The 15,743-nt window shown below is 36.2% G+C and overlaps 1 protein-coding gene across 1 annotated transcript; it reads right to left on the bottom strand.

Annotated features, from left to right (window-relative positions):
• Positions 1 to 291: 291 nt before the first annotated feature.
• On the bottom strand, positions 292 to 715 carry LOC118480919 (glutamic acid-rich protein-like). Its single transcript, XM_035975912.1, has 2 exons — positions 534 to 715; positions 292 to 490 (listed from the first exon to the last, which is right to left on the bottom strand). The coding sequence occupies exons 1-2, from the start codon at positions 713 to 715 to the stop codon at positions 292 to 294; spliced, it is 381 nt and encodes a 126-aa protein (XP_035831805.1).
• Between the last annotated feature and the right edge of the window lie 15,028 nt (positions 716 to 15,743).

Raw genomic sequence — 15,743 nt, 5'->3', positions numbered from 1 at the left:
ATTTTCTTTTTCAACACAACCAACACATTTTGCTGTACACAGTTGTCTATAAACATCATTATCCTTTTCAAGACCTTGACATTTCTGTGTCAGTTTTTCAAGTTTTAGTTTCAAAATTTCTTGTTTGTCAATCATTTCTTTACATTTTATTTTGAAAACATTTTCAAGTTTGTTTGTTTCAATTTCTTTTGTTTTTATCATTTCATCTTTTTCAGTACAGGCTTTGCACATTTCTATGCAATTCCTGCACTTGTTTTCGTTTTTATCAACAGTTTCAGCATTCAACAATTTTCAAGAATCATTTATCTCAGTCTTTTTCAGCACCAATGATTCTTCTGTCTCACCTATCCGATCTTCCTCTTTGTTCTCCTCCTCTTCTTCTTTCTGTTCTTCTTCTATCTTCTGCTCTTCTTCAGCAGCAAGCTTTGCTGTGATCTTAACTTCTTCAACCATCTTTTTCAACTCTTCTTCTTTTATTTTCTTCTTCTTCCTAACCTCAGACTCTATAAAATCAACTTGGATGGCTTGCTTGCTTGTTTACCACCTTTGGTAGATTTGCTTCACAAATTTCTTTGATTTTGTTCTCCAAATCCGGCAAATATTCTTTCTCAGATAACCTTCTTGTGTTGAAAGTACCCTGACTTGGAAGCAAATTTGTTACAGCTTCAAAATCCACCTTTGATGGGTCAACAACTGGATTACCCCGTGGATCCATGTAACATTCCAAATCATCATTCCATCTTTTTGCTCTCTGGGCTTCTTTGAATGGTTCTCTTAATTTTCCGATTTCCCATCTTGTGTAATCTATTTTCCACCATCTATCAGGATCAACATTAGCCATAATGTGAAATTCTTGAATAACCTGGACAAACAAACAAACACAATCAGTATCAGTAATAACAAATATCCCCAAATAAACTGACACTCGGTTGTCGTGAAATGATCTTGACGTGAAAATCCAATTTCAAGCAGAATATGAATCTCAAGCGGAATCTCTTGTTGGATTGGAATAAGACTTCAAGCGAAATCTCTTGACTAAACAAGTTCAAGCGAAATCAGACTTTCAATTCTCAAGCGGATTCACTTGAATAGCATTTTGGAGCGGAATCAGCTGGTTTTTCAAACGGAATCTCTATTTCGAGCGGAATCAGACGCAAATTCCAAGCGGAATCAACATTTCAAGCGAGATCATGTTGATTTTTTCAAGCGGAATCAACTTGTTCGTTCAAGCGGAATATGGTTTTTGTCCAATTTTTGTCATTTTTAATCAGTATTTCAGTCTCAAACTCTCAACGCTTTGTTAAAATACTATTTTGCATGTTCGGTGAAAAATTCATTCCATTTTGACCATGAAATCTTGTCCAGAATGAAAAAGAAGGTGTAGAAGACAGAAATCTGATGCAATTGAGCTAAACTCTTCCTCCTGTGCTCTGATACTACTTGTAGGATCGTTGTTGGACCCAAATGAGTCGATCAGAAGAGTTGTTAATCCGAATCGAAGGCGGAATCAATGAAACGGACGCTCAATGTAATTATAATGCCTCTTATATTGATTTAACACTGACTACAACCTGAGAACAATTTGGCAGCACTTCGTTACAAATTCCAGATCCCGTGCCAAATGAAACAGACAAGTGCACTATATATACTAGTGAGATTCCGCTCGAGATGGCATGGAGCACTTTCAAGCGGAATCACCTCTTTAACCACTAAAATCTGATTCTCGAACCTCGTGCACTGGTTATCCTATACTATCCTATTACATGATACAAGACGAAGTCAATAGACGTAATGCACTAACAAAATCGTTATGACGCTTCGTCTGGGTTATCAGTTAATTCAGACATATAAGTTATATGTTTTGTAAAAAAAAAATAAAAATAAATATGGGACCTAAATTCATCCGAATATTAAAATATTCGGTAATAACGGGAAGGGGTCTTACAAGTGGTATCAGAGCCACAGGTTTAAGAGATTCAAGTATGGTGGGAACTATGCTTGGACTTAAACCTTATGCTCTTAGTTGGGGGATGCGTGTTCGGTTCAAGGCTTGATCGCGAAGTCCGGTAAGTTGTTAGAACGGTATTGTATGGATGAAAGTTGTAAACAACGCCTAGGGCTATCGTGCAATGCACGTTAACCCCAAAGAAAATGGTAAAAGATCTGTAGGGGCCGGGGAAACTACTTGTGATAAAAAGTAGCATAAAATGCTTTGTATTATAGTACGGGCTTTTATAAATTGTACTGTTACTAATTTCATGTGAATGCTTCAGTGATATAATCCCCGCATCTGAAGATGGCGGGAATCCAATGGTTTATCGATGAGATGATGGCATGATCCGAAGCATGACAAGTGGAGGATGCTTGTTAAGTACTGAAGTCAAGTGGCTAGACAAAATAAAAGGACAAATGGAAATGAAGGCCCATCAGGGCGAGTATTACTCAGGTGCACAATTTTATTGTCGTATCAATAGTGGTATGCAGCATTCACATGGTGAATGGTGGTGCCATACGGGATAAAGGTTTGGGAAAGCTAGATGGGATAACCATCCAGGATGATATTCCCAAGAGAATTTGGGTGGGTAATACACATTATTCACCATTGTGAATAACAAAGGGTTCAGACATAGAAAATTGGATGAGGGTGATCATCCAAGTAGGCATTCACCATAAAATCTTATTGAGGAAAAGTAACAATAACAGTAGTGAATGTGATTGCATAAAATTTCATGAGATGAAAATAATTCGCATGTTTTGAAATGAATTAAGGTAAAACCCGGTAATTTAATTGTAATATAACAATAAAAGAGGTTTTACAAAAAAAATTAAAATTTGAGGACAGAATCATGAACCGAGGAATTATTTACATGGGAGATAATGTGTTAGTAATAATAAGGTCACGCATATCATGTGTGGATTGCTTACCCTGGCCAGGTAAGTAGTAAACACATGGCACCATGGACTTCTTATAATGAACACATATACGCCCGATGTAGTAATGACGAGTTGAATGGGAAGAATTAAAAGGATTCTTGGGGGTCCATTGGAAAATGATGGTTCCCCAGAAGGCAAGTAAATTCGAGGTATAAACGACCCATGGGGTCATAGAAACCAAGGTGTTGTAGGTGGACCACATCCACTTATAGGCATAGAAACGGAGGTATTGCCTATAAGGATCAAACATAGTCACGGGCTATGGTTGAGATAAAAATGGAAGTGTATCCTTCATGGTCTAATAGGGCAATGAGTGATAGATTCGGCAATGAAAACCGACATATAAATGACCCGCGGGTCATAGAAATGGAATTGCCCATAAAGATCAAAGATAGTCATGGACTATGGTTGGGATAAAATTGAAAATTTTCCTTCCATAGTCTAATTGGCCATGATTGGCGGGTAATGATAAAAGTGGAAAAAGAATTTATATAAATTTTTGGGTATACACGGACTAGATGGCCACGTGTGACAAAGGAAAATGAGAAATAAAAGATGACATATGGATTCATCACGACCTTCGGGTCATATATAGTGATAAGGTTCACGGGCCAATGCGACCTACAAGTCACTAATTAAAAAAAGAGGACTTACGGGCCATAAATATAAAGGGATGGACCTTAGAGATCATACTTTTAAAAGATGATAACCTAAAGAAATAACCTACAGGTTGAAGTAAAAGGGTATATTGTTAAATTGGGATAAGGTGTTGGTGCAGTTGTCTGTCGACTACATCTTCGTTCGAGTCTTAGAATAGGATTGATTGTAAAATGTACGAAATACGAGAAATTGTGAGAATTGTATAGGTTTAGATGGTTGAATCGCTCATTTGGACCATTAGGGTTTGGACCGCTCGAACGGTCATATGCTGGACCGCTTGAACGGCAAGTAGGCTGGTCTGCTCGAATAGCAACTAGCTTGAACCGCTCGAGCGACATATTGTTGGACCGCTCATGTGTCAATAGCTATGGACCGCTCGAGTGACAATCATACTGGACCGCTTATGTGTCATGTGTATGGACCGCTTATTGGGCCTGTCCAATAAGCGGTTCCAGATCTCTATATATAGCCTGATGAGCGATCCCAGTTGTAACAGTTAGAACAGTTGTAGAAATCGTGCCGAAGTGCTGCCGGTGCGAGATTTGAAGTGTAATCAGCGTCAAATCAGTAAAACAAGTAGTTAAAGTGATCTGCGTGCTATTTCTACCTTAGTTTCTTGTTATTCCGCACCTGAAACCAAGGAGAAAGCCTCTGAACGACTCGTTCGGGTCAGAATACGATCCTACAAGTGGTATCAGAGCTCAGGAGGAGGTTCTCTGCAGAAATTAGCCGGATTTCGTCACTTTTTCTTACTTCTACACCTTCTTTTTCTGATTCGGGAAGATTTCACGGTCGGAATTTGCTCAATTTTTCACAGATTGTGCGAAATAGTATCGAGATAAACCCTAGAAAGTTTCAGATCAAAATTCAAAGTCTAAGTGGATCAAAATTGGATTTGAATGTGGTCCGCTCGATTGGACTGCTCTTGAACCGCTTATTCGGACGGTCGGGAACCGCTCATCCGAACGGTTGAGGATCGCTTATACGGACATTCTTTGAACCGCTCGAACGAATTAGTTCTGAACCGCTTATTGGACAATTCTTGGATCGCTTATACGGACGGGTAGTGGATCGCTCCATCGTATAGTCATCCGGATCGCTTATCTGGACCGCTTATTTAGCACAATTGCTGTTTGGTTCGCTTTTCTGTCACATTTAGATCGCTTATTCGTCAACAAACACGTGTCGATTTGTTTTGCGAAACATGGCAATGATGTTTGATGAGCAGGAGAATTATTATTTTGAAAGAATTAATAATTGGCATCACGGATTTCTAGATGAGGGTTATAGAAAAGTGAGCAAAGATGGATGGGCAAAAAGGTTTAAATATTTCGTGTGTCTGAAAGACGAAACGTTGGATGATCTTAAAGACCGATATAGTGTTTTACTGAATTATATGAAAGATCATGAGATATATCCGTCAAATGTTGAAAAATTGGAGAAATTTGCAGATGCATTACCGATTGAATGGGGTGAATGTTTGAAGAATTTAAGGGAGAACTCAAATTTTTCAAAACTACCTCTAAATCAATTCATCAGCAAACTTAAAGCTCATGAACTTGAAGTTAGAAAGAAAAAGAAAGAATTGATCAAGACTTTGGAGTATAATGTGATAGATCTGAGTTCAGATGTGATTGAAGAGATGCACAAAAGGGTTACTAAATGTATCAGGGCAAAACATGTGCTGAAATACGATTTCAAACGAGGTTGTTATATTGATAATAATGGAAATCCTTTTGATTTCGTTAAAATGTTTTGTGCAGGTACATTCATAGCAAAGGATGAAGAAACTTCAAAAGCTGAAGAATCGGTGAAGAATGAAACAATGTGCTCAACATGTGACAACTTTAAGACTGATAATGATAAACTTGTGAAAGACATGACAAGTTTGGCATCTGAAGTCAAAAAGTTGAAAGACGAGAAGCACGTTGCTGAAAATCAGATTCTTATTTTGAAAGAAAATTGTGAGAAGTTGAAAGCTGAGAATGACAAACTGTTGGTTGATTTTAACAGTTTGACATTGAAAAATCAAGAATTTGAAGGGCAAATGAAAATTCTTGAAGATGGGAGAAATGTGTTCAGTAAAAACAACATTGAAAAACAGAAAATGATAAATTCCCATCTTCAGAAGATTGTCGAACTTGAAAAAGAAGGTGAAAGCGCTCAAAAGAAAATCAAAGAGTTGGTAAAAGAGCTTGAAAACAAACAGAAATCTTCAGAAGATTTAGATTTCTGGATTAAGCTTGAAAACAAGAATCTGAAAGCGAATGAATCAAAATTTCAGGAACAGATCAAAATTTTGATAAATGAAAAGTCTGTTCTTGAAAATTTGAAGAATGATAATGAGAAAACAATCAGGTCTCATTTTGGGAGAATATCTCAGCTTGAAAGTGAAGCTGAGAATTCGAGGAACAAAATTGATGAACTTGAGAAGAAATTGATAGGTTTTGTGACTAAATCTGACAGTTTGAATTTTCCCTGTCCAAAACCAATCAATTCAGTTCCGATAAGTGAAAATGTTACAAACTTTGACAAAGTCAAAGTTGAAGATTGTGATGAGAAAACTGATGATGAAAATGAGAAATTTTATTCAGCAGATGAGTCGGAGACAGTGTCTGATGCTGAAATTAAGAAAAAGAAAACAATTTCAAAATTAAGAGGAAAATTTCAGAAAACTGTTTTGCACTCGACTGAAAAGGGAGAATGCTCTAAGCAAAAACCTGTGAAGAAGATTGTAGAACATAAACAAAAATTTAAAAATGAAGGAAAAAACTCATCAGTACGATCATCCAATCAAAAGAAAAAAACACAAAATGAAAATTCAAAATTTGTTGTGTGCAGGACGAACTACAGTGCTAAAGCGTCAAAACCAGCAAATTTGAGGAATGAGTACCACCAGGCCAAACAATGTTACGATTTGAATGTTTGGTACAACGGTGGTAACTAGTATGATAACAGGGTGTGCTACAGCTACGGATATCAGGGGCATATTGCTGTTAACTGCCAATACTGGAGTTATGAGACCAGGAGGTGCTATAATTGCAATATCAAAGGTCACATTGCCAGAGATTGCCCAAGAAGATCGAATGACAGATTGAGGGCTAATTCTCAGAAAATGGCAAAGAAGATACCAGTCGTTGTCAAGCCCAAAGAATTGAAAGCTTCGGGTCAAAACGTCAAAGAACAGTCAATTCAGGAAAAGAAAGTTAAACTTTCACAGGGGCAGAAAGACAGACTGAGGAAAAAGAGAAAGAAAGCGAGAGAATATCTCGAAAAGATTTTGTCCTCGGGTTCACCCGACAGATCGAAGAAGAGTGCTGATGAATCAACTTCCTCAACTGCAAAGTCAAGCAAGTCGAATTCATCAGATGCAAATCTGAGGACAAAAGAGGATAAGAAGAAGAAGAAAGTGAAGTTTTCACTTTCTGGCGATGAATCTGTTTCTTCGGAAACAAAGGAGCCACATGTCGACGATGAATCTGACTCATTAAAGTCAGACAAGCCACATTCAGGCAATGATTCTGGAATGGTAAAGCCAGAGGAGCCATGTGTTGAGGTAAAGGTCGAGAATTCTAGTTTAACAATAGATGAGAAAAACTTTCCACCATTGTTGAACAAGAATTCAAAATCACCCAAGGCTGGTCAGGCTTGGGTGAAACTATTCAAATAGAAAAAACCTGACTTGCCGGAGCTCCCAGGTTTGTAAGAGTGGAGCATGAATCGGCATCTTTTTAAATCTGTGTTTGAAGATTTTGCAGGAATTGCCGGAGATCCCAAGATGGTATCGTGGATCATGAATCGGCATCTTTCTTGAATTTTATTCGGTAACGTCAATCATGCAAACGGTAAAGAGGTTTGGTTGTGTTTGTGAATGTTTTACAAGTGGTACAGAGGATTCTGGACTGCATATGGTAAATCAAGGACATTAACTTGTACTTGGATTTTCCTACTTTTGTGTAGAAAACAAGATGATGAAGTAACCCCGTACCTAAACTGTTTGGTAAACAAACTAAGTTTTCCGAAAAAGCCATTTTGATTAAAACAAACTTAAGTGTTTTGAAATCACAATGGGAAAATAGTTTGTTGTGAGGGGGAGTTCTGATTGTTTATGCCAGGTGGATAGAGAATTGAAGTGATTCTCATCAAGTTGTCAAGTTTGTACAGTTTGTTTCAAATTTTCCCAGAAAATCAAAATTGAAACATATTTTGATTTTAGGGGGAGTAAAATTTTAAAAAATTAGAAAATTTGAAAATGTCAAAAACACTGAAAAATTTTAAAAATGAGTTTTGTTGTGAAAAAGAGGAAATGATTGTAAATCAGTGGACTATCACAGCATGCTAAAGAAATGTAATGTAAAATGTGATAAACGGTCTCACTGATGATGTGACGATAGATTTTTGTACATTTAGTAGATTTATTCGGGATATAAACCTAAAATTTCAAACTTATGAAATTCGTGGGGAACACTACTTGGATATATAGGTAACCCCTGAAATCTCGTTTGAAAGGTCTCGTATTCTGATATACTAGGTGTTTATACTCTATGATGTCTGGGGTATTATTCCGGGACTTCTGCTGAACGGTAGTTCTGACCTAGTCCTTGGCTAATACTTTCCACAAAATGCTTGAAATATAGCATAAAGCCCTCAGTTGATTAGACAATAAAATTGATAATCATCTGTTGTAGCTGAAAAGATCCTCTAAAGGGGACACACTGCTAAGTCGAAGCTGATATCTCTCTGCTGAACGGAAGTTCTGACCTGAGATCCCTTAGTTCTCGCATCTTTCCCCTAATTTATGTACAGACATCATTGTAGTGTTCATACCTGTAAGACTGAATATTGGGATTCTGGATACGGGAGTATATTCAAGAGGTGGGACACATGAATTAAACTAAGTTCATAAAATACCTAAATAGTATCCTGAATAGATTGAAAATTGTATGAAAATTTAAGAGGACAATTATATCGTCAATCTACGTGAATCGTTTAGAACTTAAAACGATTAAAAGCTTAACGATGCTTGTGTTATGTCTCAAAAACTGATATGATCCTCTTGCACAAACTCACAAAAATATGTTTGTTTTGCATTCAAATTTCTGTCTTTGCATTTATGTTTCATATTTTCAAAAATCCAAAAAGATTTTCGACAACTGATGGTGAAGAGCTGATTTTCAAAATCTCAAAGGCTAAACTTGATGAACATACAGGTTGGTTAAGACATTTGAAATGTTTAAAATGATTCATTAGGTTGAATCAGAAATTGGAATGTTTCAAATTTGTGAAGCAGTGGTTAATTGAAAACAGTATCACATGATTAAGTTGATTCATTAAGTTGAATCACAATTATTCTGATTTGTGATAGAGTGGTTAAGTTTTGCAGGTTTCTGATCCTGTTGCTACAGATAGCCAGGAGACATATCAGAACCAGAGAAGAGCTTAAACAGAGAAAGCCAGGAGATAATTTCTATGGTGGTAACAAATCCCAGACGACTATCCTAGCAGGGTGATAGGGGGAGTCTGATGAAGGTTATAGCCAAAGAAAGAAAGATCCAGGCAGATTTTTTGAAGAAGACCGAACTATATCCGAGAATGTCTTGTTGAAGACTCTCACTGAAGATTCCGTCAACATTCAAGGGGGAGTCTGTTGGTGCAGTTGTCTGTCGACTACATCTTCGTTCGAGTCTTAGAATAGGATTGATTGTAAAATGTACGAAATACGAGAAATTGTGAGAATTGTATAGGTTTAGATGGTTGAATCGCTCATTTGGACCATTAGGGTTTGGACCGCTCGAACGGTCATATGCTGGACCGCTTGAACGGCAAGTAGGCTGGTCCGCTCGAATAGCAACTAGCTTGAACCGCTCGAGCGACATATTGTTGGACCGCTCATGTGTCAATAGCTATGGACCGCTCGAGTGACAATCATACTGGACCGCTTATGTGTCATGTGTATGGACCGCTTATTGGGCCTGTCCAATAAGCGGTTCCAGATCTCTATATATAGCCTGATGAGCGATCCCAGTTGTAACAGTTAGAAGAGTTGTAGAAATCGTGCCGAAGTGCTGCCGGTGCGAGATTTGAAGTGTAATCAGCGTCAAATCAGTAAAACAAGTAGTTAAAGTGATATGCGTGCTATTTCTACCTTAGTTTCTTGTTATTCTGCACCTGAAACCAAGGAGAAAGCCTCTGAACGACTCGTTCGGGTCACAAAACGATCCTACATAAGGCGTGGGAAACGGGTACGATTCCCCGCGTAAATTTGAATGGGTAAAGATAAAATGTTTGGTTGTCAATTTCTTGATGTAAGGAATTGACACAAGTTAAAAAAATGTTGAACTAAAGCATATTTATAGTTAGCAACGACATTTTAACGAATGTAAAGAATTAGCGGAGAATTGGAAAATAGTGTTTTCCTTAAAAGAAACAAGTTTTGACACTAATAGGTGCAAAACTTTAAAAAAACATCTTTTTTTAAATTAATAAGTAACATGTTAAGTAAAAGTAATGAATTGGTGTTGAATTGAAAGAAAGGGTTCATAGGGGACCCTGAGAACGAGAGGTAAATCTCACGATAAAAAATGGTCATAGCAACGAACTATGCTCGGTATAAAAGAAAAAGATAGCAAACGTAGTCTAAAAGGGCACGTTAAGAAGGATTAAAGGAATTGCACCTTCATAGATCATTGGCCCATAATGGATGAACTGGTGTGTAAAACTGACGTATAAATGGCTGAGGGTCATAGAAACGAAGGTATGGCCATGATTGTAAACCAAGTATGATCTATAGGGCCGAAATACGCTTAAGTGCTAACAAAAAGAAAGCGTAAATAGGTATACATATGTGAGTGGGCATATGTATGTAACAAAAAAATAGTAAGGAGGGATAAACGCCCATTAGAAAAGTGCAAGAACAATCTACGGATCCCTATGTCCTTCGGGATGTTAACAAACAGAAAATGGGTCGTAGGACCAGAAACAGACCTTAGATAGGTCAATCGGTTGGGAAATGATCTTTAGTATCAAACCACCTCCGAGAAGATAAGTAGAAAGATAATCCTATAGGGATGTGGGATTAGACGTTATTCAATAAGACAATATCTAAATAAATAAAAGAGTCGGGTGACTTGGGTTAGGTGGTAAATAAGAAGCTCTTCAGAAGGAAAATAAAATTTAAACCCCGATTAGATGAGGTCGCAAACCCTGGACTTAGAAAACTATCTATATGTAGCTTAAAATGAAAGAATTAAGATTGAGCAGTGTTCAACTGAAAAAAAAAAGAGAATCGAATTTGTTGCCTTAACACAAAGAAATGCATAATAAAGGGCGAAACCTCTTTAAGAAGGGTAGAGTTGTAACACCCCGAAAATCTCTTTCATGTAATTACGCCTTTAAGCGTTATACGAGTAAAGAAACGGGTTAATTATTAAATGAAAGTTTTATTTACTAATAAAACGGGTCTAGATGATAAAATGGGGGAGTTGTATTCTGTAAATAACTAACCCGTTAATAATGTTAGAGAATTGAAAAAAAAGAAATATAATAAATACTTAACAAGGTTAGGTTTTTATGTTAACTAAGTTAAATAATTGATTTAAAAGTGAGGGGCTGAACTTGTATAGAGGCTAAACTAGTGGGTATAAAGTGGAGAAAAGGGTTGGTCAACACACATATGAGGTGTGTGTCGACATATAGGAGCTCTCAAGGAGACTCCAACCATAATCCACAAGGAGAAGCTCAAATCCATGGAATTGAAGCCCTAAATTCGTGCATGAAGCTGGAATTTGTCATCTAGGGTACAATAAACCAAGAGGTAACCCTTGATTTCCATTTTTATTGAAGTTTCTAAGTTATGTGAAAGGTGAAACAAACGGGTTTTAGTTGTTTCATAGAAATTGAAGGTTTATAAGGGTCACATTTGTGATAAGGAACCTCCTTTGTGTAAAATCGATGTTTAACTGTGCAAATTGAATGATTCATAGATAGATGATCATGAATGTGAAAAGTGGGTTTTGACCCTTAGGTGAAACCCACATTTAAATGTTGGTTAGAATGATGTCTATGCATGATTGAATGTGTAGTTGATAAGCTAGTGCTAGTTTATATGTTGGGATGTTGAAACATAATAAAATGGCTAAGTGTTTAGGTGCTTTAGCTATGAAATTAGACTTAGAAAAATGATGCCCACCAAGTGTTTGTGAAAATGCTTGAAAGAATGTGGAAGTTAGAAATTCTAGTTTTATGTTTGAATCAAAATAGGTTATAGGCCTGTTTTGTAACAATTGTATAAAATGACGTAATCATCTAATGTGGGTGTATTATGAATTTGTATGCTAAGCATGTTCTATATTATTGCACATGTACATACTAAAGTATTGCTTGACCTTTAAAAGTCAAGTTGACCTAAAGTTAAAGTTTTGATGAATTGGTGTGTATAAACTCATGAGATATTGTAGTCATTATGAAATGGCTAACTTAACTAATCTTATGAGTATTGTGTAAAGTTTGATCTTGTCAAGCTAGGTGGAAGCTTGGAAGGAACGGGTCAAACAAGCTAACGGGTCAAGGAGTGTTTAAAAGAGGAAAAGGTAAGTGGCTTACTTTAATAAGACCATTTGTGATTTAAATCCCGTGTAATTATGTAGATGGTTAAATCACTAAAGATATTAGAATTAAATTGGTAAATTACCTACAAAAGGGTAATGTGGGAATATGAGATTTAACCCAAGATGGGTTGAAATCTTGTAAGAAAAGGGAAATTGCTAAGTATGGTAAGAGACGCCTAAACATAATATGTTATGCGAGAAAGCTAGTAAAGGTCTGTATACTTAATAAATATTAAGTAAGTGTGAAAAAGTTATCAAACGGGTCAAGTGATGATTTTGTTATCATTCGAATCCGGTGCCTAATACTAGAATGCTAAGTATTATGATTGATGGGAAAAACGAGTCAAGTGATGAATTTATTACCATTTGAGCCTGACACTTAATACTTGTAAGTCAAGTATTAAGATTCAAAAAGTTAAATGGGTCAAGTGGTGATGTGTCGCCATTAGAACCCGGAAAAAATTTAATGTTTGTTTGGTTAAGTTTTACACACAGGTAAAATTATTTGGAAGGTCATGTACTGCCATGATACGATTGAACAAAATTTGCGAGGTATTGTAATAGGTCAACGCTATCCGGTAAGTCCATATGTAACACCCCAAAAAAATGGGTTTGGTAATCAAACCACGTTAATAGTGATAACGGGTGAAACACCGTTAGTGGTAAAAATTAACGTGGTAAATATTAGAATATAAATAAATAAACCTAATTCCGAATAAAAAGAGAATAAGGGTTTAATGAGATAACGTTTATAAGAGACCCGAGCTAACGAGACTTAAAAACCAAACGGGTGGTAATCTCCCGGAACCCACTAAGTTAACTAGGAGTAATTAACCTAGTTAATTAAAGGAAAATATTTCTAGAAATAAAGAGGTTAAGGCCTACTTGTAACAAACCAAATCATGAGGGGCTAAAGGTGGGTAATTAGAAAAGTGTTTTAATTAAAACACTTATATATATAAAAAAAATAGAAATAAAAACACACAGAGGTGTGTTCGATCGACAGGAGGAGCAGGGAGAAAGGGGTGAAACCCTAACTCAACAAAACCTTCAAATTGGAGGATCAAATGAAGGCCAAATTCGGATTAGAATATACATAAACGATCACCAAGTCAAGGGGATCGAAAGGTATGTCGAACTTTTGACATTCATGAAGTTGTGAAAAGTCGATTAACTTTACAAGATGCGATTTAGGTATGAATTGTAGAAGTTATGGCTAGATTAGAAATGTATACTTGCTTAGGAGCAAAACCCTAAGTGAAAATTCTGCATATATTGCTATGATTTGAATACTTAGATGAATTACCACACTTAAATAAGTGGGTTTTAATGTTATGATGAATTGATGGTTTAACTAGGTTTAGAATCATCATGCATGCATGATGTTAAGAAGGTGTTTGATTAAATCATGAATTTGGGTACATGATCATAAATGACTTGAAATGAGTTTTGAATGTTAAGATGAAATTTGGTAAATATGTTCATGGAACTAGGTGTTTGAAATCATATTGTCTACCAATTGATAAGTAGAACTTGATTACATTAAGTGTTGAGATAAATGCTAGTGATATGATGAAACGGGTTTCACTCGTGTATGAGGAACCCTTAGTTCTTACAAAAATAAATGAATAAACGAGTCAAGATAATTGCTTGAACTAGTTTATTGTGTTGGAAATATAATAAATTTGGTTGGAACTTTGGTTAAAACGGTGGCCAAGAGATAACGCCTACCGGATAATTGAGAAATGCCTAAAATAGTTGACAAACTTGAATGTGCGTTTTATATACTAATAGGCGTTTGACCTTTTAAAAGTCAAACCCACCATTAATAAGATCGAATGATAATTTTGATGGAAAATATGTAGGGTGGAATAGTCATGATCGAAAACGACTAAACTAACCATCTTACGAAATATGATAATAGTTTGGCGCTTAACAAGCTAGGTGGAAGCTTGTGAATGAAGCGGGTCAAACAGAGCAAGAAGGAAAAGAAAAGCATAATTCGGATGCAAGGTAAGTATATCTTACACTAGTCATATATTTAGAATATCCTTTTGTCGTGTTAATTACGAAAAAGACAAATACCTAATTGAGATATGGTGTTCCGGCGTGTAGTCGTACGGAACAAGATAATCAAATATGATGAGAAACCATAGTGATGGATAAAAATGAGTAAATCGGTAATTCAATCATATTATGACGAATGAAACATGTACTTTTAAGGGTTACCATATAAGGTAAATCATAATAACCAATAAGGGTAAAATTGTAATTTGGTCACTCGTTGACAATAACTGTTGGTTTTGAAAAATACTTTATTTCGAAAGCCTTGATAAGCCAAAAAGTGTTAAGAAGTGATTTATAATTAAAATGACCGCGCAATGTAAACTGGAGCGGGTCGTGTAGGCGAGATGGCAATAAGCTTCATCTCGCCAATATAATCGGTCAACTAAAACAAACGGGTCAAAAGGGTGAAAATATCACCTTTTGACAATATCGACTAATGGCTTGTCGAGTTGTATGATTTCAGGAATAAATATCATATGGATACTTACATCGCTATTACTTAGCGGGTACTAAGGCAAGGTATCGAAACGGGTCAATATATATATTGATCCGAGCCAGGTACATGCAATATAGATTAACTACTCAATAGGAATTAGAGGCTCCTTGATAGTTAAATGCAGTCATAAAGACATTTGGTTTCTTTACTAAGCAAACCGAATGATTCATATGATAATCGTTGTGTTTTGAAAACATAATGACTTTTCCAATCAAATGCATAGTTTAAAACAAGGCTTTTGGGTCAAAAATGCTTTTAAAAGTTCCGTGTATTAATTAAAGGACTAAATGGACCAAAATGCCCTTGTAAGCTAAATCGAGCGAACGACCCATAAGTGTGGTTCGGAAAAGAGTAGTATGCATAATTAAACACTTAGAATGAGTATACAAAAGCGAAAGATGTGAATCCTTAGTCATTGACTCTATAATAGTCTTTGCCGTAAAATAATGATTCGAGGGGTAAAACTCGGAGTTTAGGAATTTTCACACTTAGTACAACACAAATATAGTTGTGAAGAAAGATTATTTGACACGAAATGTGGTGGTATAATGCTTGACGTGAGTGAAAGAGATTCATGTTTAAAATAGGCTTAATTACCCTTACCGGGTCAAAATAAGCATACGAGCGAACACGGGTTTAAATTGTGTAATGAACCTGTGATTAGAACCTAAAATGGTAGATAACATTAATTTGAGGAAGTGTATGTGATATAATGATCAAACAAATACGTTTGTTTGATAAAATGCATAAACGGGTTAAAATTCGGTAAAAAGGTAATGAGTCGAAGGCTTAGAAGTCTCAAAATTTATTATGACGGATGTTGGATTTTAACTCCATAAGATGGAGAATTAAATTACGGACGCATAGGAAAAAGAATGGGGTAAAACGGATCAATAACAAAGAAGTTATGGCCGTTTCCGTAAAAACTGGACGTGCTGGGAATATGCAGGTCCCAGATGCAAACATGTTGGAAAATGGTC

This window comes from Helianthus annuus, chromosome 8 (genome assembly GCF_002127325.2).
Source record: "Helianthus annuus cultivar XRQ/B chromosome 8, HanXRQr2.0-SUNRISE, whole genome shotgun sequence".
NCBI classification, from domain to species: Eukaryota; Viridiplantae; Streptophyta; class Magnoliopsida; order Asterales; family Asteraceae; genus Helianthus; species Helianthus annuus.
The sequence above is the reverse complement of the archived record's forward strand: the minus strand, read 5'-3'. Positions and strand labels throughout refer to the sequence as shown.